General features: G+C 48.4%; 2 protein-coding genes across 3 annotated transcripts in view; one reads left to right on the top strand and one right to left on the bottom strand.

Moving 5' to 3' along the window:
• Positions 1 to 9,427, bottom strand: part of Chdh (choline dehydrogenase) — a 31,453-nt gene extending 22,026 nt beyond the window's left edge. Inside the window, exon 1 of one of the 2 annotated variants that reach the window (XM_059273960.1) lies at positions 9,186 to 9,427. The gene's annotated coding sequence lies outside the window, so the exon portion shown is untranslated. Of the gene's footprint in view, positions 1 to 9,168 lie in introns of both variants that reach the window. The other variant, XM_059273961.1, reaches the window with a different exon arrangement.
• Positions 9,378 to 25,810, top strand: Il17rb (interleukin 17 receptor B). Its single transcript, XM_059273962.1, has 11 exons — positions 9,378 to 9,695; positions 11,242 to 11,266; positions 12,010 to 12,150; positions 13,844 to 13,971; positions 14,824 to 14,950; positions 16,105 to 16,152; positions 17,545 to 17,693; positions 18,225 to 18,290; positions 19,263 to 19,365; positions 20,516 to 20,611; positions 21,726 to 25,810. The coding sequence occupies exons 1-11, from the start codon at positions 9,636 to 9,638 to the stop codon at positions 22,298 to 22,300; spliced, it is 1,518 nt and encodes a 505-aa protein (XP_059129945.1). The 5' UTR covers positions 9,378 to 9,635; the 3' UTR covers positions 22,301 to 25,810.
• The last annotated feature ends 196 nt before the right edge of the window (positions 25,811 to 26,006 follow it).

Here is a 26,006-nt window from a genome sequence, read left to right on the forward strand (position 1 = left end):
TTATCTCATGTCGGCAATCCTAGTTCTCAGGAAGAGGAGATACAAGGATCACAATGGGATTCATAGAGAGTCTGAGATCAGCCTATGTAGGCTACATAAATGTCTTGATAAATAAACAAAATTTAAGGCATTCTCTTCAGAAATCTGTTTTCCCTCCATTTCTCATATCGTCAACATAGGATGGCAATTTTCTTAAACTCAACTTTCTCTTCCTAAGAGTGTCTCCACACACAGACACACAGCAGACAATTGCATCGGGGATCCTCATCTCCAGAAACAGGGAGCTACCTGGCCTCTGACAGGGAGGACAAGGCCGTGCCCTCTTGGCCCCTGTGACACAGGCAGACTACTCTGACGTAGCTGGTGAAGAACTGTAGATGGGACAATACGGGATAAGGGAAATCCCCAGCCCCCAAATCAGGGCCATAAGACAGGCCCAAGGCTTTAGGAAACCTGTTGTCCACGGGATCCAGAACCCCTCCCACATACCTTGAAGCCAGGAGGCAGCAAAAAGCAGGCAGTCTGGTTTCTCTCTTGCCCTGCCCAGGTGAAGCCAGGCCCTCCCCACTCCCTACTCTCCACTCCAAAAAACCACTGCTTCTCAGACCCTTCACTCTCATTCTCCTGTACCCTTACAAACAGAGTCGCAGGGTCTGGGGGTACCAGTGGTACTCTCAGACCAGTAAAGTCTGCTCTCCCCCATTCTGAACAGAGTCTGTTCTTTCATTATCCACCTCTCACTTTTTAGTACACGGAGCAGAGGCTGCCAAGCTCTCTCGTCAGTGTGGAGACTCTTCAAGGCTGATGTCACATGTCCCAGGGCCTTGCTCTTACAGAATGACTTGGGTCGGTGATTCCCAGTTGGGCACCTACTGCCTGCTTTGGGGCTTCTTGGACTTAATACTGCTTTCCTATCTCCCTTCCCATAGACCTGCTCCCGCTCAGGGGGGCGCACAAGCTTCTGTGTTCAAGAATCTGCCCTCTGTGCCCATCCATACTTTCTCTGTGATCTCCCTTCTTTCCCTGTGGCGGTCTTCACCAAAAGCAGAACACGGGTGGGGAACCCTGGGGACCTAACATGGGCTAGACCCCCACTTGCCTTTCATAGTGTGAATGGGAAATAGCCTCTACGGCTCACGTGTTTGAACACTCGGTCCCAGCTGACAGTTCTCTTTTAGGAGGTTGGCAGCTTAGGGGCAGAGAGAGACGGGGCTGGTGGCACTGGGTTACTGGGTGTGGGCCTGGAGGCTACAGCGCAGCCCCGCTCTGGCTTGACGCACTCTTTGTTGGCATCATGCAGGAAGCCATTGCTACAAGCTCTGGTACCCACTAACTGACCCTCTCGGCCACCGTGCCTCCCCTGCCGTGACAGACTACACGCCCTGAACTACAAATCACTCTAAACCTCTCCACTCTTCAGCCACCACAGTGATGAGAAAGCGGCCACTGTACTGCCAACCAGGGGGCAAGTCGCTTCTGTGTTGGGGGAGTGGAGGGGCCACCTGGCACTTCCTTCCCTTGAAGGCTTATGTAGGGATTGACCCTGACTGCCCAAGGTGTATGTAAGGAAGGTGTAGATAGAACGCAGCAAGGTTATCGCTGGGGGCCCTCCCAGAGGTAAGTGAGCAGCAGAGGGGGGCGGAAGCAGCTGGGTTGGCTAAGGGTGTACACTCCAGTTAGGAGTTCCACACACACACTGTGCTGAGGTGTACCTGCCCGAGTGGACTGGGCAGCAGAGAGAGCCTTAGGGCGGATGGGGACATGGCGTGCTGGCTGCAGCTGAGCAAGCGCGGGCCTCGGTGCCTGGGCTCTTGTGTAGTCACAGGGCAACAAGAAGAAAATGAATGATTCTTCAGGGCTGTTAAAGGCCCTTCTTGTGACAGGCCCAGGACAGGTATCAGAGCCATCAGAAGAACGGCAGCCTGGAGGACTTGTGTTATCAACCTTTACCCATCAGGGAACTGGGAGGTTGTTTCGTTTACCAACAGCAATGAGGGAGCCTAAAGCTGCCAGCAGCAGGTACAGACAGGGTGAAAACTTGCTATGAAAGTGGGAAGGGATGGAGATGGAGACCGTGGTACAGAGGGGCTCTGGAGATGGAGACCGTGGTACAGAGGGGCACTGGAGATGGAGACCGTGGTACAGAGGGGCCCTGGAGATGGAGTGGTACAGAGGGGCACTGGAGATGGAGACCGTGGTACAGAGGGGCCCTGGAGATGGAGACCGTGGTACGGAGGGACACTGATTCTTCAGTGACTGCGTATCCACTTCTGTCTATCCCACCGACCCTGCCTGGCCAGGCCCCACGACTCCTTCCCTGGAACCCTCCCCACAGCGTCCTAACAGTGTCCTGATGTCACTCCCCTTCCTGCACCTCCCACTACAGTTCTCCACAGCAGCTGCTGGAATGTCCTCAGAACGAGGGGTTCCGGGAACCAGAAGAGGTGGGGAAAGCAAAGGGCAAAGGGTCAGCTTGGCCCTCACCAAATGACATCATGCAAAGGAGACAAGGGAAAACAAATGACAGCTCTTGACAACTGGGGACAGAGTCTACAAGGAAGATGGCAATGCCACCTAGGAAATACCCTGCCCGGGAAATCCTCAGTGATGCTAATTAACACTTAAACTGGAATGCCATCATAATTTCAGATACAGCAAGCATCTCCCATCCAGCACAGGAAAAGACAGAAAACAGAGTAGCATGCAGAGGGACATTGTCCACAGAATCCAGGTGGGGAAACCACACACACTTCTTAAAAATAACCTCAAGTAAATAAAAATAGTGGTGGTGGGGGGTGGGGATCTACCATTTGTGAGAGAAATAAAGAATATGTATGCCTGTGTCTGGTCATGTGGCTTTTAACTAGATCCTGGGGACTAGAACCCGGAGGACAGATCTAAGGAAGGTAAGAAACCACTGTCTGTCAGATGTGACGATGGATCTTGGGGTGATGCTAATTAACACCCTTTCAAACATACAAATGGAAAAAACTGGCAGAAAAAAATGATACTCATATGTAGACATTTTTTGTTATTTCCTCAACACTGTATTTGCATAACATTTACATTGCAGATTATGAATAAAAAATCACAAAGATTAGAATGAGAGAGAAAAAAAAAAAACCAGGGTTACCCACAGGTGATAGGAAGGCAGGAAACTTAGAGAAGGGAGCAGAACAGGGGTCCCCCACTCTCACTTCCCCCTAGCTAAATTTGCATATGCTTCCAAATTTCCATACAAGGGGGAATTTCAGCCACTGTTGATTCAGGATCTCAAATATCACCAACAAGGAGGGAAAGAGAGCCCAGCCAGGAGGCAGAAGCCTGGTCTACCTGCACAGACAAGCTGAGGGGCAGGGTAAGGGACAGACCCTGCTAACTCTTCCCAGGAGCCTGGGACATTCTGCAGAGGTGTTGCTGCAGCTGTCTTTCAAGTCAGAGAACTTTCTCAGTTAACAAACCCTCGCGTCTGAAGTGACAGGATACAGTGCAGTCTCCACTGGGGCGGCCCACACACTATCCTGATTGTCTGTGGAAGATAAGTACAGAAGCAAGGCAGAGTTGAGAAGGTTCCCCGGGCATCTGGCTGAGTGACCTTACTGTGCTGGTGTTGAGATGGATGGACACAGCTTTTACTTTGTGGGGCTTGTTTATTATGTGGATTGATTTTCAGTGTGTTTTAAAAATCAGCCCCTGGGAAATTAAAAATCTGAAAATAAGGAAGGAAGCGAACACCTACTCCTTCACCACAGAGAATTACAGCATCTTATAAACTGTACCTGAATGCTGGAGCCTCCCCAAACCTGTTAGTTCTCTCCATCCTTGCAATGTCTCTCCAGTACTTCATTCAGATTCAACAGAAAGCAACAGGCACTGTGGAAGTGTCTCTTACAAAGAACTCCCGCCCCACTTGGGCTCACAGGGAACGCAGGACAAAAAAAGCCTGGCTTCTCTGCCTTCATGTTGTGTGTCCTGTTAACTTTGGTTCACATCCCTGCTTGACTCTGCAGAGGTACGTGAATAAGAGTGACCGTCCACCTAGCCTATCTGGTCCCCCTTGAAGACCGAAGGCAAAGGGCTAAGTTAGTTCTTGTCTTAAACCTGCAGTCACCCTGGATCCCACCAACAGCAGAACCTCCCAGGACAGACCAACCCTGGAGGAGGACAATTATCCCAGGGTGAGGCCGTATCTTGGATCTTCAATCAAGATTGTTGTCCCCTTGGGCACTAAAGACTTCTTCAGACCACATTGCAGAACCAGAACTGAGACCATGACCAGCTAGACCACACCTTCATCAGGACTGCAAGTCCCAATTCTTAAAGAAAACTAGGTTGAGGATCACTAGACTCGTTCCCCATCCTTCCCAATGTGGCCATGCCGATTCAGCCCTCCTCTCTCTGCTTTTCCCCATTACTCTTCTAACCTGCCGGGGTTGCTGGAGCCAGATTTTTGCCTAAAACTCTAGTTACATTAAGAGTTCCTTAAAGCCTATGTGGTATGAAACCCATGCTCACCTGCATACTACCAGCCATGGAGCACCAAGCCACCTCCAAGTCCAGTGAGAATAGGATGTGGGTCCATAGTACCTGCCCTGCTCAAGGCCCTTTACAGCTGTGATCATGCCCAACTTCCATACCTGCCCCCTTCTAAACTTCTGAATAAAGTTAACCACAGGAAGTCCCATGACAGCAAGGAGAACAGCTTAAAAAAATGAAAGCTATGCTATCACTAGTTGCAGAAATAAATCAGGTTAGAGATCGCCCAGCTCCCACAGCCCCGGCTTCTAGAATACATTTCTGTCATTGTTCTCCTTCAGGGGAGGGAAAAAAATCATGCCAAATAAAAACACAAATTATCAACTTATAAAATAAACACACATTTAAGTACATCTTATACATTGGGGGTCCATGTTCAAGTCACAGACTTTAGGAGAGAAATCAAAGTCAAGACCCTTGGGCTGTAGTTACAGCTCAATCCCACTCAGGATGCAGCCTCTCTGGGACTGTTTCTTCACTTATATAATGGAAATGGGGCTGGAGCAGGGGCTCAGTGGTTCAGAGCATTTGCTCTTCTTGCAGAGGACCTGGATTCAGTTGCCAGCATCCACATGGTGGCTCACAATCACATGCAGCTCCAGTTCTAAGGGATCCCAATGTTCTCTTCTGGCCTCCATGGGCACCAGGCATGCATGAGTGCATACACATAAATGCAGGCAAACCCTCATATGCGCAAAATAAAACTAAATAAATCTTTTAAATGGAAACAGCTATCTACGTCTTAGTTTCTTGTTTTTATGGGGGGGGGGCGGCGAAAGGAAAAATTGCTGAGCCTAGGAACATACCTATAATCCCAGCACTTAGGGTAAAGGCTAAGGCAGGAGCATCATGATTTAGAAATCAACCTGTGCTGTACAATAAGACTTATAAAAAAATGATAAAGTTAAAAGAATTAAAAAAATTCTTTTACAAAGCTCAAAGCCCGGGGAAATTTCACCCAGTTCACAGTCCACGTCCTGAACTCTACCCCGCTTCTTTTTTTTTTTTTTTTTTTTTTTGGTTTTTCGAGACAGGGTTTCTCTGTGTAGCTTTGCACCTTTTCCTGGAACTTACTTGGTAGCCCAGGCTGGCCTCGAACTCACAGAGATCCGCCTGGCTCTGCCTCCCGAGTGCTGGGATTAAAGGCGTGCGCCAACACCACCCGGCTCTACCCTGCTTCTTACTTAATCTCATCAATGCATCCCATTTTCTCTTCCACGGCATGTGAGCCTACAGCTACGACCAATAATAACATCAACTACAAGCTCATCCAGCTGTCAGTGAACAATACCCATCACATCACGCTTACTTCCAACACAGTAACTGCCTTTCCTTGCATCCCTATGTGGCCGACTCCGCCTAGAGTGAGACTTGGTGCAGAAAAAGGACCCATTTCTTCTGAGGTCTGTATGTTCTTCAGAGCCCCAGTGTGATAATAACAAACATGGAAATCAACACAAGTGTCCACGAGACGGAGGTCACCGCCATGAACAAACAGGCCATGCCCTGACATGGCTTCACCTCCAGGACCTGGCTGGGGTGGCATTAACACTGAACTATAATCATGCCTGAGTCTGGGTTTCTTCTGTGCCAGCCCCTCCTACTGGGGCAGAGACTATACGGAGTTCTACGCCCATACTGGAAATCAGGGAGTGCAAGCCCTCAGGGTCTCTGGCTCAAAGCTAGCATTAAATTAGCCAAGTCCAAGTTCAAATAGCTGGAGTGGAACAGAGGGCAGAGGTGGCAACAGAGGCCAGGGTACTCCAGTGACTGCTGTGCCAGCTGGGGCTGGCCAAAGAGCCCTGGCAGGCAGGCGGTATTCACTAGAACCAGCTCCCCCTTCACAAGACAATGAAGCCACTGTTAACCGCCCAGAGACTTGATAAGTATTTGCAAAAAAAACAAAGTGGAAAATTCCACCTGTGTGGGTGGAAACTAGACTCAGTATGTCAACAACCCTCAGAGCTTTGTTCTCTCCAGGTTGGCTACAGCAGAGTTAACAAAGGTTATGGGCACAAGGGAATTTCCCCACTTGGGAACATGGAGATATTAGAATTAAAAGTTTAATTGTCTTATGTCCCCTGCTCTACGTCCATGCAGTGAATTTAAAACCTTCAACTTGCTTTCCTGACTCTGGTTTCTTCTGAGTTCCTTGCTGGGTCTGCTAGAGTGACAGAGTTCCATGTCATAGGTGCATGGGGAAACTGAGGTAGCAAGAGACCAAGAGCTTTGGTCATGGCCGAGAGATAGCAAGTGAATCTTGGGAGTCTCAGCTGCAGTAGCATCGCAGAGCCTGTTCGAAATCCAGGTGACAGACAAACTGTGAGCTTCCCCCTACATGATGGCAGAATTCCAAAGCAATCTTCCTGGGCATGCAGAGTTAGGCATGGCCTTGGAGGAAGGCGTGTGCTAATTTATTCTGGAATTTAAGGAACACCCACCGGGCACCTGGACAGGAAGACTTCTTGTGCCAGGTGGCTCCTATATACTTAGAGACTGAATCTATGACCGAAGACATGTGGAGAATCTCCCAAGAATGCCTCCTTCGGATTCCAGTCAGCTCTTCACTATCCTGGTGGCTCACTCACTTAATTGTTCAGGAAAGGAAACCTCTGAGAAGAACAAGAGCTTGCCATACACCCAGGAGAAGAAGCTAAGCACTGTAGGGGCTAGGAGGCATCTAAGCAAGCAGGACCTTCCCAGCAGATCACCTTAGAGGCTGCATGTTCACAAGGATCATTGGAGGGTGGGGTGGGTACTTGTGGCCTGAGACAGGATAGAATTTCCCGAAGATAGACAGGTACATCCTCTTGGCCCAGGTGTGACCCCATCTCTGACTGCAGGACCGTTTATATTTCCTTTCACTGCCCACTCTGATGTCCTGACCACAGGCCACAGGTACACACTCCTGTTCCAGAGTCAGGGTAGTGTCATCCCGAACCCCGTCATCACTGGTGGGGGAAACTGCTCCCCCTGTGTCAGGAGGCTGTCTGGCACTCTTGCCTGGGCATTCTCCCATATCCACAACCCCTTTCCTACCATCACCTCACCCACTCTTCCTCTCTCCTCTGCCACCAGATTCTCCTAGAGAAGGAACCCAGCCAGCTGCCTGAGCCCTTTCTCAAAACAAAACTATCCTATACCCACCACAAGCCATTTCCTCACGTTTGCCCTACCTTCCCTTGCCAAGGTCAGGAAAGGCCACTCTGGGTTTTCGGTGTTCATGTGACACCAGGAGTTCTTATGCTAGATGAAATGCCTCCTACCCACCTTTATCCCTCAAGGGCCAAAAAATGGCTGACTCGCAGACCTATCCCTGGGCCTGACCTCTCTATCCCGGCTGTCCCAAAGCCCTTGACCTTTGCCCTGAGCTTACTACAGCAGGGCATGTTCTGCCAGGCCGGCTCCAAGCCTGGCCAGGTGTTGGCACTCAGCTACTCCCTGAATGAACACATGTTGGCAGTCAGCTGTGACTTGCTTGTCTGAGAGGGTATGTTCTCCAACTCGCTACGCAGACACCCAAGTTTTCCAACACTGAAGACTGCCTGCCAGCTAAACATCGGTCCGGTCCCGCAGCCCCGTAAGACAAAGTTCTCAGACTGAAACTGGAAAACACGGCCACTTCCCCTTTGCTCCTGTGTCAGGGCAGGCACTTTGGCCTTGACCTGCTCCTCTCGCTGCACTCCTCTCTAGACAAAGAGCATGCATCAGCGGTTCACCTTTGCACCCTGGCAGCCAGCAAGTGTTTACTGTTCAGTAAGGCCACCCTGAGAGCTAGAAATGTTCCCAGGGACCACTGGGCCCAAGCAGCTCACAAAGGTTGAGGAAGGGCCCCAGGGTGGTTCAGTTCCAGGGCGGGGATGGGCGGGGTGAGGCTACACCTCCCTTCTGTGAACCTCCTGGGTCAGGAATCAGAACAATTCTCTCAGGAAGCTATTCCTTGCAATCCCACAGAGGCTGGGGACTGGGCCTGTCCATGTGGATCAGAAACAGAACCTTCACCTGAGTCTCACAGGTAAACTGAGTCTATATCCCAGTAGGGCTTTGGCAATCACAGCTGCCTGACTCCATCTAACCTCTCAACAGGGACAAGTCAAGCAGGACTTCTACCCTAGGGCTCCCTCCAATTCCACTATCTACAAGTTTGGTAATAGCAACAGTCACTGACCTATGAAGGGCTGAAGCAGCTGAATTCCAGGCTCTGCAGCCCTTGTCTAATCCCAAATAATACTGGACTAGTCCCCTCCTAAGCGATTTCATCTCCAAAGGATGGTCTCTGGGCCACCTTCCCAGAATTAAGGTCTGAGAGGTGGAGAGCAGGAAAAAGTTTCATTCACGCAGCAGCCCTGCCAAATGTCAGAACTTCAGCTCTGAACCCACAGTGCTGAGGCACCAGCTTCGGGACCCCAGATGTAACCGCCAGACCTCATTCTACAGAAATACACTTAACCAGAAAGCCTGAGCAGCCGGGGTAGAGATTCCTATCAATATTACATTGTAACTGTAAGTTCCTGTCAAAGGCTTCCCCAAAGAAGCCGAGGAGGTTTCGGTGGCTCGAGTCCCTCCCCCCTTGTCTTTCTGGGACTCTTTTTGGGTAAAGGAGGCTCCAGGTCCTCCCGACCTGCTACTCACCAGGGACAGCTCCGTACCTGGGCAGGGGGCCTTGGAGAGCAGGAGCCGGGCGCACAGAGAAGACGGTGGCCGTCCTCGCCCTCTGCGCTTTAACTGGCGGCCTGGAGCGTCGCGTGCTCTCCTCGGGAAGGGCCGGGCTGCTCGGTCGGTCTCGGGGCGTGGGTGCGGTCGCCCCTCCTAGCTTGCGGCACACACCTGTGCGCGGGGCTCGACGCGCGTCGCCCCGGCTGCCAGAGTTCCGTACTCCCCGGCCCGAGTCATTCGCACCCCGCCCACCCCCGCGAACCCCGCGGGCGACAGGGCTGCCACTTTACGGTCCTGGGACCCGGCCAGTGCCCGCCCCAACTAGGGCAGGGCGGCATTGTAGGAGGCGGAGCCCGGAGAGAGCTGCCGCGGGCGGGCACCTGGATAAGAGGACCCTGAACCGCCCGCCCCAGCTCCGCGTGGTGGTGGGCGGTGGCTGGGTCATGTTGCTGGTGTTGCTGAGCCTGGCTGCAGTGTGCGGGAGCACCGTGCCCCAAGAGCCGGTAAGCATCCCCGTCTCCATATGAGCGCCCTTTTTCTTGGTTTCCCATCCTTTTACCAGAACCCTGACAGGCGTAAGACCCGACAGCTCGTGTTTCTAGGAAATTGTCCATGGACCACCCTCTGGAAGGGGCCAGATTTGCACCCCTGAGGTAACCATAATGGTTACCTTGCACTTTCATCATCCCTCTATTCCTAGCCTGGAAGGCATCTTACTGGAGACATGAGATTGATATCTGTCACAGATGCCACCTTGGACATTTGGGCCCATCGAGTCTTAGTATTCTCCTTAATAAAATGGTGGACTCACACAGGTGCCGTGCCTCACCTCCTGGTTCATGGTGACTAGACAGTTTCGGTCACACCTGTGCGGACCCACCTCTTGGGTGGTCAGGACACACTGTACCTGTCTGCTTGCTTGCTTTTCCTTGATTGCTGGGAAAGCCAAAGCTAGTATATGGCGTCCTGAAGCCACCAGCTACTGTCCTTGCCCTCTCTATACAACAGAAAACTGTCCTGGGGGCATTTGCTGTGAGGACAACCGAATGGGCTTTGTGAATGGTCATGCTGTTGCTTGGCTTTTCCCTGTATCTCCTCTCATTACCTTTCAACTAGATCTTAGTTCCTAGTAGATGGCTCATTTGTTTAAAAAGAATGCCATAAAGCAAAGGACCATGGATGACTTCACCCAAACCAAATTTGCCCCACCAAAACCTTTGTTTTCTGCTGTCACGAGGTCTTTGGAAATGAGGAAGCTGGGATCCTGGAGTCCTCTGGGTCTGTCACATTGGATCTTACCACTGAAGATCGCTAACAACTGAAATAAATGTTTGAGGCTCACTATACTATTCCCGAACCATACTATTCATTATTTTCCTTGTGTAAGCCTCAAAGGGTTTATTGAGTACTGGCCTTTCTTAGACATTGAGGAGTTTTACTTTTTGAAAGCTGTTTTAGAAAGATGTGATGAAATCACAATTGCCCCCGGTTTTCTCAGTAGCTCAGCTGAGTCTTAGATCAAAACAGAAGTATGATATGAGCCTGGGGAAGGCATGGCGGGCTGCTCCACTGCTACCCGCTTTCCTCTCTGCACAGCCAAAGGTTCACTTGGAGAAATCAATACATATTACACTGTCCTGAAAACCAGCAGTTAAACAGTAGATAGTTAAAGTACCTCACAATGGCCATCAGTAATCTAAGGCAGGGAAGGTGTGTGTGTGTGTGTGTGTGTGTATGTATGTGTACGTGAGTGTGAATGCCTGTGAACATGTCCTCAGGAACCAGAGGCGTTGAGTTCTAGAGCTGGAGTTATAGGCAGATGTGAGTTGTCTGATGTGCGAGCTGGGACCTGAACACAGGTCCTCTGTAAGAACAGTGTGCTGTGTTAACTGTTGAGACATCTCTCCCCCTCCCAGCTCATCTTTTCGTTGAAAACTTGTCACTTGTGCATGCGTCTAAGGAAAAAGATGGTGTTTTGCCTAATTTGGTAAAAAGAGCATTGTGGTTTGCCAGCTTCAACATGACATTTGGTTTCTCTCTTTCCCGCAGACTATTCAATGTGGCCCTGAGACTGGTAGGTGCATTAGAGAATGGATATTTGGAAGCGCATTTGGACATTAAGAAGGTCTGAATCAGGCAGCAGGTCTTGGTAGACCAGGCACTTGGTGATGCAGTGCCTTGTTAGCAAACGCGAGTGAGGTTTTCAAGGCAGAGTTTGGGGAGTAAGGGTGTGTTTGAGATGGGCTGGGCTCCCGGTGAATTAGCGCACAGGCAGAGTGGAACTCACCGTGCTAAGTGGGAAGCAGTGGCTGCCACTCCAGAGAGGGACATCCATTGTGGTGGCAGGGGCTACACCATTTATTGTTGGGACTAGGAAGCAAATGTTTTACACATAGGTACCCGACATGGTAGCCTTTGAAGAATGAATGGGTTTTGCCCAAGAAATGTGAATGGTGAGAGTGAGCAGGAGGGGGAGGTGGATGGCAGCAAAGGTGAAGAGTTGAGAAAGTGGTTGTGATGTGAGCTAGCTGTCTGAGTCCAGGCCTGAGGCATGGAGAAATCAGGACTGACGTTAGTGAACGTGTCAAACTAAACATGCATGCACGCACACCTGGAACACCCCAAGTGCTATATAGTTTGGGACCATGAAATGGAGAGAATTTATTCAGATGTATAAATAAGCCAGCATCCAGAAGAAGTTTGGCTTTTTTTAGCAGAAGTGAGTTGGGATGGAACAGGACAGATCACTTGGAGGAAATAACTTCCGACTGAGCCTGAAATAGGAGTGTCATAGGAAGTCTTCCTGCCTTTCCCCAGGGCCATCTCCAGAGTGGATGGTCCAACACACACTCACCCCAGGAGACTTGAGGGACCTCCAAGTGGAACTTGTTAAAACAAGGGTTGCACCAGAGGATTTTTCAATTTTGATGAACATAAGCTGGATACTCCGGGCAGATGGTAAGTTTGCATCAGTCAAAGTATCTACTAAACCAGAAATGTGAAGGATATAGGACCCATTAATTCCACTCCTAGGCACGTACCACATACATAGGCATACAAAGCAAAGACACATCCTAGGATGTGTACGGTAACACTGTTCATAACACCATCCAGGTGACCAAGAGCCTAAAAGAACCACAAAGTGGAAACTTTGCAACTCAACAATGAGAATTCTCTTTGTGTATGTAACAATATGGATGTCACAAATACAAGCTGCCAGACTCCAAAGAGCTATACAGTTGTGTCAGTGATCATGCCTACAGTAGCACATGGAAGAACAAAACTGAGCTAGAGGTTCAAAGCCAGGGTGGGGGTTTGGGGGCTACTCTGGCTCGGAAGTGATTGAAAGGAAGGAAGGAAGCCCAGGCAGCACCCGGGGTTGGGCAGTTTGTGGCATCTGCTGGTTGTAAAAATGTGCCAAGCCACTGGTGAGCAGTGTCATTCTGCAGTCAGACTTCACTGAAGAGATGGTTCCCCTAGTTTAGGAAAAGCTCTGGCTTGGGCTAATTTCCCACTCCCCAAATGGCATCATGGAAGTCTTGGTATTTCCTCCAGATTATGCAGAAAGCAACATGTAAGTTCCCTAGACAAGTCAATGCTGGGACCGTAATGCCTTTGCTTGTGGTTTCCATTTGCCCACGTTAAACTTGGTTTAGTCAAGAGTCCATTTACCCAGTCCCTGGGAGACTTTAACAGGGAGATTGTGGCAAGTTTGAGACCAGCCTGGGGCATATACTGGGTTCCAGGACAGTGGGCTACAGGGTGAGACCTTGTCTCCAAAAACTTACAGTGATGGTGAGAGAGCCAGGAGAAGGATCCATTTACCTGGGGAAATGAGTCAATGACAGACTTCATCAGTACATTTTTCAGAGTAGTAAGAAAGGCAGCCACAAGCAATGTGAAGGGATGCCTCAAAGGGAGTTGCGCTCTATGTGAGTGGGGTGGCCAGAGGGACCAGGGCAGGACCCCAAAAGACTCCTATGAGATGCTACAATAGGCTTTGGCACCACACCAAGCAGGTCTTTGGTCAATGTTGTTAGGCACTTTAAAGGGAACTTGGAAAAGTAGGGATAGAGATAGAGAAACAGACCCATGACAAAGAATGGTCTGCATGGGCATAGGGCAGTCAAAATAGGCCCAGTCTGGGACTGATGTTTGGGCAGGTTTTTTTTTTAGAAAAAAAAAAGGCAGCCAAAGCTAAAGTCCAAAGCATCTTCTAAACTAGAAATATGCAGTGTATAGGACCCATTAATCCCATTCTTAGACACATCCAACGGAAGTACCCATATGTATGCACAGAAAGACAACCTTAGGATATGGACAGACCCCCCAAGCAATCTGTCACCCTCAAGAGACCTAGAATGGGGCCGATGGCATCACTAACCACGGGCACTTTGTACAACTCAGGCCAACCTAGAAGGAGTAAAGAGCTCCTGGGCTTTGGAATTTGGGTTTGCATCTGCTGCTGCTGAGCTGTGAAAGCTCAGGCAGAGTACCTGCCCCCCTGCAAGACTCCCAAAGCCTCATTCACCCCATCTGCACATTGGATGCCACGGTACCCACCAGCTGAGATGAAGCATTTAAAGGATAGAGTACTGCCTGAGCCACATAAGTGCTAATAAAACACCTTCCCACTTCCCTGTCTCTGCAGCCAGCATCCGCTTGTTGAAGGCCACCAAGATCTGTGTGACTGGCATAAGCAACATGCAGTCGTACAGCTGTGTGAGGTGTGATTACACAGAGGCCTTCCGAAGTCAGACCAGACCTTCCGGCGGCAAAGTAAGCGCTTGCAGGCCCATGGCTGTGGTTGACAGATGGGCCCTTTGCTTGAGAATCATGAATAGCCTGATGATGCAGAGCAAGATGCCTGCCTGGGTTTAAACGTCATTAGTCTGCCCAGTGCCTGGGGATGTCAGCATCTTTAAGACTCATGGTCCCACAAAGTGAGGGGAGCTGACCTAAATTATATTCTAGCTCTAAAATGCCACTCCTCTCCGATTCTGAGTTATATCAGCAAACTGGGCTGGGCCCATTCCCTACATAGACATTGACCAGAGACCTGTTTCAGCTGGAACATAGAGATTAATGGCAAGTGAAAAGGGGGCTGAATTTAGTCCATAGGATCCACATGGTAGAGAGAACAAATCCTCCAAGTTGTCCTGACCTACACACACATTGTGGCCTGATCCCCCATGAGTGTACACACACACACACACACACACACACACACATACACACACATACACGCACACACGCACTGTGCATGATCCCCCACTAGTGTATACACATGCACACACATGAACTGTGTATGATTCTTCACTAGCATACACACACACACACACACACACACACTGTGGCATGATCCCCAACTAGTGTACACACACACATACATACACATACACACACACACACACACTGTAGCATGATCCCCCACTAGTGTATACACACACACACACACACACACACACACACTGTGCATGATCCTCCATTAGCATATACATACACACATACACACACACACACACACACACACATACACACACACTACCTAAATGTGAAACATTCACAAGTAAGAACAGCCGTCCAGAGCCCTGCTCTTGCACTGCAGAACTGTCCTGTCTTGCTTTGCAGTGGACCTTCTCCTACGCAGGCTTTGCCGTGGAGCCGAGCACACTCTACTTCATCGAGGCCCATAACATCCCCAATGCTAATATGAACGAAGACAGCCCTTCCCTGTCCGCGAACTTCACCTCTCCAGGTAAACTCCCCCACCTCTTGGGTTATTCCGTCCGTCTCACTATCTCTGTGTTATGGCATGTGGGTTGGTGCAGAGAGTCTTGGGAAGCCTCCAAAGCTGTAGGGTTTCTCATCTGCAGACATGGTACTAAACCACCCCTCACTCAGGGTGGAGAGGGTTAAGTCAGGTAAGTGTGGGGAAGGCATGTTCCTGGGCGCCAGGCAGGATGCAGAATTCATCATCTCTCCAAGCACTTGCCCTGGGCTGTACACATGGCAATGGTGACGCTCTGACTCTGCTCCTCAAGCCATCCAGGGTAGCTTTGGTGCCACACCATTTACTCCATGGTACTTTCCAGCTGATGACACCAAAGCTCACTGGGATTTTTTAAAGTGAGTTTTACTTGGGGATGGTTTTTGAAAAGCTGTAAAAGTAGACAAAATTCCATGTAGCTCTCAGTTCCTCTGGTCGTCAGCATCCTGTTTTCAGGGTACACTTGTGAAAACTAGGAAGATAACATCGGCATATTTCTATCAATCAAACACCAGGCTTTGGGGATTTCAGCTGCTTATCCATTACATTTTCTTCCGGTTCCAGAGGCATTTAGCCCCTTATGCCAAAACCTCAGCCTTCTCTGGCCATTAGTTTTCATGACCTCATCAAATATCATATAGATCATCTCCAATTTGAGTTTGCCTGATGTTTATTTCATATGTAGGCCAGGGATCTGAGATTTGGGTATGAATCCCACAGGAGGCATTGGATCTTCCTCACTATGTCCTATCTGGACGTAGTATATGACATTGTTGGTGAGGATCATGCCTACTAGGCATCTGGGTACCCACCACCTAGAGCCTCATGTCTGGAAGAGGCAGAAACTACATGTATTATTAGCTCCCCCTCTTTGGTTTCCAAGTCACTTGTTGGTGACCGATTTGATAAAGGCTGTACTTAAGTGAGACTACTTACAGCTTCCACGGGTGGATGAATTTCTGTTTAACTGTAAAATGATAGTGTCCTGTTCAGATCTGCCATCTCTCTTGTATCTGAAGAGAGTGTATGTGGGGTGTGTGTGTGTGTGTGTGTGTGTGTGTGTGTGTGTGTGTGTACCGGGCAAGGGGTTATAATACAGATACCTTTTACTCAAATGGAACAACTTTCATTCAAATTCCCAGGCTGCCTAGACCATGTAATGAAGTATAAAAAGCAGTGCATTGAGGCGGGTAAGTAGATGTAGCATTTTGTTCTTGTTATTTGGAGGTACTCCTAACTGGGATCCATGAAGTTCCATCCAGCCTCAGACAGATAAAGAACTGAGATGTAGAGATGGAAGTTCTCTGTCCAAGCCGCTCAGTGAAGGAGCTGCTTTGGGCTAAGCAGCTGTCCAGACTGGGACAGACTCTTAGGTTTACGTAGCACAGCAACAGCAACAGGAAACTGCCCCTGTCCCTTGCCTGAACTAACACTTTATCCCAAGTTCCACTTAACAGCAGTGCCCATGGAAAGCTGTTTTGTGATTGGACGAGAGTCCCACTAGCCTTTACACCTGCTTATTACAACCGACCTGTGGTCAGTGGGGGCTCTGGGTACCTTCTGTTTGGATTAAAAAACAGGGTCAGTGTTTGTCCAAGTAAGGCCCTGGAGGCCTTCTTGAAAGCCTACCTCCTCTATGGTCTAGATTCTTAGAAGCCCCTCAATTGTGAGGGAGCTGCTTTAGGATAGTCAGTCCCTCCTCCCAACTTCTAAGGGTGAGTATAAATTTCCAAGCAGTAGAGTCTTATGATGCTACTGAAGTTAGTGATATTGGCATTGCGGGGGTGGGGGGTGGGGGTGGGGGTGGGGGTGGGGCTGGCGGCGGTGGGGGTGGGGTGACCATTCCTCCCACCAAGAGATTACTCTAAAAGAATTTTGAGACTCTAAGGGTGTGAGGTCCAGGACCTAGGATGAGTCCTCCAATTCACTCCTAGAACCAGCTCCCAGCCAGGGGCCGAACCAGCCCCATCATCAGGGAAGCTAACTTGTGCTATTATACATACATGTTCCTGGAAATTTGCCCAGTCTTATTTGCAAGTCACACGAGTGAGGCAACAGACTTTCTGATCGTTGATCTGCCGGGGATTCCTGTAAGCTGTGTGATATTTCCTTCCTTCCTTTGTATCCAGTACAGCTGGTAGCCTGTCTTTGTGCCTCTAAGTTCCGAGCCTCAGTTCACTGACTCCATATTTTAGAGCATACCTAAACTGAGGCCCCTCCTCCCACCCGAGAAAGGAGAAAACAGTGGTCCTTGCTCTCTTACCTCGAAATGTAGGGTGAGCATTGAGTTGTATCATAGACTGTGGTCTGTACCTACCACTCCTAGCTCAAGGAAGCCATTTCTAGCAAAGTAATGATATTTGGCAGGTGGGGTGTGTGTGTGTGTCTTTCAACTTTCTTGGACATCAGGTACTTTGTGATCCCGGGAACAGTGTTGGAAGATATACTATAGTTGAGTCCCTGTCTCTTAGTCTCTTAGGTGTGTGCCTAAGGATTGAGATTTGCGTCTGTAAAGCCCCCTTGGGGACTCAGATAAGGGAGGGGTTATCGGGTCACCCATGTGGTTCCCTCTCAACTTGTAGGAAGCCTGTGGGACCCAAACATCACTGCTTGTAAGAAGAACGAGAAGATGGTCGAAGTGAATTTTACAACCAGTCCCCTTGGAAATAAATATGGCGTTTTCATTCTATGCGACATGAACATGCCATTGGGGGTTTCTGAAGTGCTGGAGGTACTTCCCCCCCCATTACCACCCCACCCCCCAACCTCTGGCTTCAAGAATCTTGACGTACAGACACTTCAGAATCCTTCAAATAGGGGTTGGAGATTTAGCTCAGTGGTAGAGTGCTTGTCTAGCAAGCGCAAGGCCCTGGGTTCAGTCCTCAGCTCTGGAAAAAAAAACCAAAAAAACAAAATAACAAAAAAGACCAAAAACAAAACAAACAAACAAACAAACAAACAAACAAACAAACCAAGATAACAGAATCCTTCAAATAGGTTTTCTTTCCAGAGACCCAGCGCTATCTGTTGGCCAAGCATGTTGGGCTACTTTGATTGATGTAGCAGAAACAAGCCTCTGTAGGCATTCTGGAGACAAATCTAAAACCAATTAAAGACAGAAGTTCTAGGCTTCTGAAGGGAGTCCTTATTCGCATAGTCCGACGCATCAGAAGTCAGCTAGGAGCAGTGGCTTCGTCACTGGCGGGCTACGTACTCACTCGGGACTTTTAGCGCCTGACTGTGTTTCACTTATCTGCACCAGAATAAACTGACGCGGATGTCTGTGGCCATTCTGGTGGACCAGGAGAGTGAAGGTGCTGTGGTGCAGGTGAGGCTGGGGGGAAGGGAGGGTCCCCCGAGAACTGTGTCCTCCACCACCGATGCTTTCTGTATGTGCACGTGCTCGTGGGAAGCTAGGGACCGGACCTAGGACTTCTTGAATTCTAGGTACGTGTTCAACAACTGACACGTACTACCCTCTGAATGCATTTTAAGGATGGCAAGTCTCTCCCCAGTAGTCCCCATCAAGCTGGGTAGCCGGGGACCCCTTATTAGTCTATAGCGGTGTGATAAAACAGCTGACTCTCTATAGCTGTGGTGTCTTTTGTTTGGATCAGCAGCTGTTGACTTTCCAAAGCGCTTTTATTTCTATTTTATATTAAAGATCTTCAGAGTAAGTCTGAGATCGGACAGTCATTTTATTTCCCCAAGTCCTCAGTTTTAATTGAGAAGTGAAGCCGCAAAGGTTTGAAGCTGGAAGGCTGGAGTCCAGGTCGGTGTCTGAACTCAGGAGAGTAACTGTTGGTCTTCTGGGAGCCTCAGTTGGCCCAGGTGGAAAGAGGAAGTTGGAGGAGTAGGTACTGTCGGGTCCCTGTAGTTTACGACACGGAGGGTCACAGTGCAGCGCAACCACACCCAAGAGCTGTCCTCCACTCCCTGGAACATGAAGTGCTCAGGATGGCCCAGAAAGCAGACCCTGGCACACTGCAACTGCAGCTTTCAGGAAGTCATGGACTTTCCTAGTGCCAGGGAACTCACCTACTGTTGTCCTGGGGATAGATTTGTATGTTTATTAGGATGTAGCCGCCCTTTTAGATAAGGAAAACACTATGTCAGTAACAAGCACAAAGGTCAAGGGCATTGCAGGTATTTGGGTCTGGAGTCACCAGACTGGGTTTGTGTGCTACAGAGTGTAAACAAGGGGAAAAATGTTGATGACCATGCCAAGAGGTGAAAGGATTAAAAAAAAAAAGTTTGTGTTGGAAGTGTGAAGACTGCCGTGTGACTTCCCTTTTCTCAGCTGACTCCGTATTTCCACACCTGTGCCCCTGACTGCATCCGACGCCAAGGAATAGTTGTGCCTTGTTCAGAGACAAGTGCTCCCTTCCCCGCTCCAGCTGACAGTGAGTACCAGTCATTACCACAGGATGAGCAGAGAGGCTCAGGACACACAGGGCCCCTTTGAGATGTAACGGGTTATACTGTGTCCATGGGGACCATTAAGAGGTCCCTGCCTGTGTACCCTGAACTGGTGTGACAGAACAATGTCTGTGCTACGCCAGAGATCTCATAACCAAGTACGAACAAAATCTTTATTTATGAAGACACTATCTTTTCAAAAGCAGGATGTACAGAAGGGGTAAAAAGAGCGCAAAATGGTTGTTTAAAGTGCCACAAGGCTGTGGAAAGAGTTACTGAGAATAAAAGACTGTGTGAGTCCATGAGGAAGTGTGCATTTCAAGGTATTCCAGCTCTCTCTGAATCTTATTTGGTTAACAAATCAGGAATACTGGCACACAAAGACGCCTCCCTGGTGCCTGAGAGTATGTTCTGGAAAATGTCTCTGGATTTAGAGATGCGTCAGTTCTTTTTGCTAACAATGGACAAATAAAACGTTCTAAAACTAGCCCATGGGTGGGGCCAGACCAGCTTTAGATAGCTTGACGTCTATGTGGGCACACTGCTGTGTGTGCATCATGTACGTAAGTTCATCCTGAGGAACAGATTCTTCCAACACAAAAACACCGTCAAACTCTGGTTACCTCAGAAAATGCTTCTGTGCTTGAGGAATAGAGACCTGAGTTTGGAGAACGTCCCTTAATTCCCTGTTGAGAATCTAGGGAGAGGGCTGGGGAGATCACTCAATGGGGAGAATCACTTGCAACCTGGGTTTGATCCCTGGAACCCATGGGGGATGTAGAGAACAAATGCCCTAATGATGTCCTCTGACCTACACACACACACACACACACACACACACACACTGTGGCACATGTGTACCTGCATTCACACACATCACAGTAATATTTGTATTTATTGGTTGTGAGCCCAGCCTTTAATGGCCAAGCTATCTCTCCAGCCCACAGTAATCGATTTTTTTGATAGAGACCTGGATCCTGGGTAAGAACCTTTGATCAGCACACCCCCTAAAGATCTTCTAGCCCTTGGTTTGAAAAGATCTAAACTTCCACCAAGGAGAGTAAAAAAATCTGTTTACAAGCAGAGGACAAATGTAGCTTTGCTTGCTAAGGGTGACTGAGCTGTTTCCTGCAGATAGAAGCATTCTGGGAAGCTGGCTGCCACTCATCCTGGTGCTGCTGGTGGCTACATGGGTCCTGGCAGTTGGGATCTACCTAACCTGGAGGCAAGGTAAGGGTGGTCACTCTGAAGATACTCTGAGATCCTCTCTGTCTGAAAATGAAATAGAGCTAGATGTGGTAGCATAAACCTGCACTCTTTGCCCTTGGGAGGAAGAGGAAGGGGGATCAGGAGTTCAAGGACATCCTCAATTAATTACTGTTCAAGGCCAGCTTGAGCTATGTGAGAACCTATCTCAAAGAACCAAAAAGGACCTCTTAGTGTACCCTGTGAGTTGCTTCTATGTCACGGCAGAAGATTAACTCCATATTTTAAGAAAGCCACATGAACTTTCATCTCAGGAATACCTGCATTTACAGGCTGCTGTTGGCGCTGTGTTAGCTCTAGGGGTACAGTGGCTTTGTACATAGTCTTTTTTTTTTTTTTTTTTTTTTAATTTTTATTTTGCAATACAATTCAGTTCTACATATCAGCCACAGATTCCCTTGTTCTCCCCCCTCCCGCCCCCCTCACCTTCCCCCCAGCCCGCCCCCCATTCCAATCTCCTCCAGCGTAGCACAGTGTGGGGCTTAACTTTACAGCAATATGGAGAAACTCTACCACCTGCAGGTAGAAAATAGTACAAACCACAGAGCTGACCCAACTCCCTCTCTGCCAAAGTACAGAAGTTTTAACAGCTTGCTTCAAACCCGGTGCCCTCAAGCCTAAACAGCTGCTGTGAGTTTATCTGAAAATACAGAGCTTGACTATGAAGTCTGATTTACCAATGGGGGCTTAGAACCCATCATTTAAAATGCTGTTAAGATTTAAGCATCAGCAGGGCGGTGGCGGCGCACGCCTTTAATGCCAGCACTTGGGAGGCAGAGGCAGGTGGATCTCTGTGAGTTCAATGCCAGCCTGGTCTACAGAGTGAGTTCCAGGACAGGCACCAAAAACTACACCGAGAAACCCTGTCTTGAAAATCAAAAAAAAAAAAAAAAAAAAAAAAAAAATTAAGCATCAGTGTTTCAGGTATTTGAAGAACTGTCAGGGCTGTTACTCCTCTGGCAGGAACAAATCCTGATCCTGGCTGACGCTCTCTGGTGGGGATCATTTATTGGGGATGGTTTAGACTACTGGAAAGGCCTGCTATTTGCTACTCAGTTAACAAAATTCCTCCCCACAGAAAGGAGCGCGAAGACTTCCTTTCCTACTACCAACATGCTGCTGCCCCTCATTAAGGTCCTGGTGGTTTACCCATCGGAGATATGCTTCCCTCATACCGTCTGCCGCTTCACCGACTTCCTTCAGAACCACTGCAGAAGTGAGGTCATCCTCGAAAAATGGCAGACGAAGAAAATAGCCCAGATGGGTCCGGTGCAGTGGCTTACCACCCAGAAGCAAGCGGCAGATAAAGTGGTCTTCCTTCTTTCCAGTGATGCCCACAGTCTCTGTGACAGTGCCTGCCGCCAGGACAAGGACGGCGCCAGGGAGAGTTCTCAGGACCTCTTCCCCCTCGCCTTTAACCTTTTCTGTAGCGATTTCAGCACCCAGGCTCATCTGCACAAATACCTGGTGGTCTACCTCGGCGGCGGCGGCGGGGCGGCCGTCAAGGGCGACTATACTGCTCTGAGTGCCTGCCCCCAGTATCGGCTCATGAAGGACGCCACGGCTTTCCACACAGAACTGCTCAGAGCTGCACGGAACACGTCAATGAAGAAACGGTCACGAGTCTGCCCTGGCGGCTGCTCCCTGTTGTAGTCCGCCCGGGAGAAAGGAGACCCTGAGGCCCTCCTACCCTTACCAATTCCAGCGACCAAAAGCTTTGTGAGGACCCTGAAGCTTACTCTACAGGCTGCGTGGAGGGAGTGCTGTATCACAAAACTTGCTTTAGAAATGGAGTTTGCAGAGTCAGAACTTGAGGCTAGTCACTAGCAGGTTTTATGCATATAATACAGTTAGAGACATTAATGAATGGAAGGTAAATTCCCGAAGCTCAATCACCTTTCTACCCAAAGCCCGATAATGATTCTCACTGCAAACATGAAATAACAAGGCATTTCGCAGTCAGATGTCCCGTCTTGCACTGCTCATGCTCTGTTTAGCCCTGTAACATTTTAATGGGTTAATGAATAATCCATGTGAGAAGCACTCACTAATCCACTAGCTCCCTAAGAGGAAAAGCCTGTTACACACACAAGCTGGACACATCTTGTCTGACCAATGACCCAGTGTATGTGTTCTGTATGACCCACTGTACTGTGTGCTTTCTGTATAGCACCTTCCCTTGCCAAACTTCTGGACAGGCAACCTTTATTTTTATTTTGGAAGTGCTAGGAAATGAACCTAGGGTATTGTACGGCTACACAAATGCTCTGCCCCTCAAATGCATCCCAGCCCCTCACAGGTGACTTTTCAGTAAATATAAAAACACTTCACCAGCCAGACATGGTAACATGTACCTTTAATCCCAGCACTCAGGTGGCAGAGGCAGGAGGACTCCTGAGTTCAAGGCCAGCCAGAGATACATAACAAGAATGTCCCAAACAGTCTTTTGCCCAATTACCCATCCACTGTTCTAGTTCCCAGAGTTCATGGTTATTACATGTTTCCTGTTCAAGTCAAAACTAATTCACTGAAATTAGCTCTCTTCATGTAATATATCTTTTTATAATCGATTACTTTAAAAAACAACCAAGGGCTGGAGAGATGGCTCAGAGGTTTAGAGCATTGACTGCTCTTCCAGAGGACCTGGGTTCAGTTCCCAGGACCCACATGGCAGTTCACAGCCATCTTAACTCCAGTTCCAGAGGGCTCTGATACCGCTTTCTGGCTTCTAAAGGCACTCTATATACACTAAAAAAAATTATTGCACACACACATCAGTGTTTTGCTTACATTATGTCTGTGTACCATGTGCATGCCTGGTACCTGAGGTCAGAAGACAGGGGTGGATGCCCTGGAACTGCAGTTATGGATAGGAGTGAACCACCATGTGGATGCTGGGAATCAAACCAGCATCTTCTGCAAGAACAAATACTCTTCCCTAACGAGCTCTCTCTCCACACCCCCTAATGTAAATAAATCTTATTTTTTAAAAAACACCAAAAAAACAGTACAAGCAGTAATAGCACACAGATCTGTAACATCTTGAGTCTTCTAGCTCTTGACTTTCTTGAAGCAGCTTTTTCTTAATGTAAAAACCACAGAAATTATCTACATTAGCATATGCATTTGTCGTAAGTCTTCATACAGCATCATCTGTTTTGTGATGTGATCCAGGTTCAGGTAGTTGACTGTTAAATGTTGGTAACTAGAGGCTGGGCATGGTGGCACATGTCTTTAATCCCAGGGCTCTAAGGCAGAGGCAGAGAAATCTCTGAGTTCGAAGTCAGTCTGGTCTACATAGTTCCAGAACAGCCAGAGCTACATAATTGAGAAACCTTGTTTAAAAACAAAAACAGGTTTGTAATTGGTCAGGTGTGGTGGCAAACACTTTAAAAAATATATTTTTAATTATGTGTAGGTGTGTGTCTGCATGTGGGTATGTACATAAAGTATAAGTATCCACTCAGAAGAGGTCAAAGGCATCAAATCCCCTAGAGCTGGAGTTACAGATGGCTGTGAGCTGCCTGACATGTGCTGGGAACTGAACTCAGGTCCTCTGGAAGAGCACTGAGTACTCTTAAACACTGAGCTGTCTCCCAAGCCCCTGTGGTATACATTTTAAATAACAGTGCTCTGGAGGGACGCGGGCGGAGCTGTGAGTTCCAGGATAAAGGGAAAGTTTGTAACTGCACATTAGCCTCAAAGGTCTTGTTTTGGGGTGTGGCTCAGTGGCAGAGAATTTGTGTATGATGTACAAGGCCCTGGGTTCAATCTGCATCAATGTAAAGAGCAAGCAAAAAAGAGCCAATGTAAAAGGCCACATCATGCACTCTAATATGTCTTATGAATAAATAAAACCCCAAAGATGCATGAAGTGCGAGCTCCCAGCATCCAGCTCCGTGAGCATGATGGCTGAGGCCGTGCCTGGTGTGGCAAGGCTGTTACTTGGTGAGACAGCTGCCAGATGCTGTACAAACGTGCTGAAGATGTATATAGCTTCTGTCACAACTTGGACCAGAAACCACCTTCCTCTGAGTCAACATCTACCACTGTAAGAGATGCTCACGTGGAGAATGATTACCACAGATACATCATGCTTCTGAAAGCATGGAGCTGATTGTAAACTCTGTTCCAACAGCCCAGAAACATAAAATCACATTCTATGTTAGGTCAAAAATGTAAAAGAACAGATAATTTTCAGACTATGTATTTTCAAAGTATATATCCAAATGGTATTACCAGGTTAACCCTTGCTACATCAGAGGACCCCTCTTGGTCCTAACGTACATCAGAGGACCCCTCTTGGTTCTAACCACTGAGCTCTACCTGGTGACTCATATAGTCCTGGCAATTCCTCCATCTACATTCTATGCCTATCTCCAGGTCTTATCTGTCTCTACTTTATCAATCTCTCAATCCTCCCCAAGCCAATTCTGGTGATAGAGCTGGGAGGAGCAGATACATAACGGCAGGCTTAAGGAATTTTGCTCCACCTGCCCTGCCTTCCCTGTCATAGTCCTATGTTCCCTGCCCTGCCCTTGTCTATACCTTGTCCTTTCTTTCCCTTGCTGCAGCTCAGAGGCTTCCTAAGGGCCCACACTACCAATAGTAGGGCTGGCTCTGTTAAGTTCAACTTTTCTCCAGAGTGTTCAGATTGAAGCCAGCTGATCACAGTGAACTCCAAAAGCCTTTATGTAGTTCTTCAGGAAAACGTAAACTAGAGGCTTAAAGATGAAGTTAGTTGTGAATTACCTGCTTTCCGCTCACAATACAGGTAACAACTCTAAATGATTCTTTGTTGGGTGGTCCTTTGTGGAGCCCTGGCGGTCCTAAACTTGCACTGTAGACCAGGCTGGCTTTGTACTCATGGAGATCGGCCTGCCTCTGCCTCCCAAGTGCTGGGATTAAAGGTGTTCTAAATTATTCTTAAATCCTGTCTGTTTAGCTTTAGGAAGGAAACAAGATTTCCTTTTCAGGTACTGTGTTGTTTCTTTCCCTGAACCTACCCTAGAGGAAACAGTAACAAAAACGAGCCAGCCCAGCCTTTAAATCCTAATCCCTGCCTCAGAAACCCAGTTCTGAATGGGTACTTTGTAAATCAAACTTTGTTCTGAATGGGTACTTTGTAAATCAAACTTTGTTTTTTTTTTCTCTTTTCGAGGTGAGGATCGAACCCAGCGCCTTGTGCTTGCTAGGCAAGCGCTTTACCACTGAGCTAAATTCCCAACCCCAAACTTTGTTTTTTTTTAAAAAAAAAAAAAAAACAACAGAAAACTTTGTAATCAAACAACCACACACACACACACACACACACACACACACACACACACACGCGCACGCACGCACGCACGCACGCACG

The sequence above is a fragment of the Peromyscus eremicus genome, chromosome 9, assembly GCF_949786415.1.
Source record: "Peromyscus eremicus chromosome 9, PerEre_H2_v1, whole genome shotgun sequence".
Classification (NCBI taxonomy): domain Eukaryota; kingdom Metazoa; phylum Chordata; class Mammalia; order Rodentia; family Cricetidae; genus Peromyscus; species Peromyscus eremicus.

What these genes read in the sequence shown, in the direction of transcription:
- Il17rb (XM_059273962.1), top strand. Translation starts at nt 9,636, where the DNA reads ATGTTGCTGGTGTTGCTGAGCCTGGCTGCAGTGTGCGGGAGCACCGTG. An exon ending in CTGGATACTCCGGGCAGATG is followed by an intron (nt 12,151 to 13,843) that starts GTAAGTTTGCAT and finishes CTGTCTCTGCAG; the next exon opens with CCAGCATCCGCTTGTTGAAG. An exon ending in AAAGCAGTGCATTGAGGCGG is followed by an intron (nt 16,153 to 17,544) that starts GTAAGTAGATGT and finishes CTCAACTTGTAG; the next exon opens with GAAGCCTGTGGGACCCAAAC.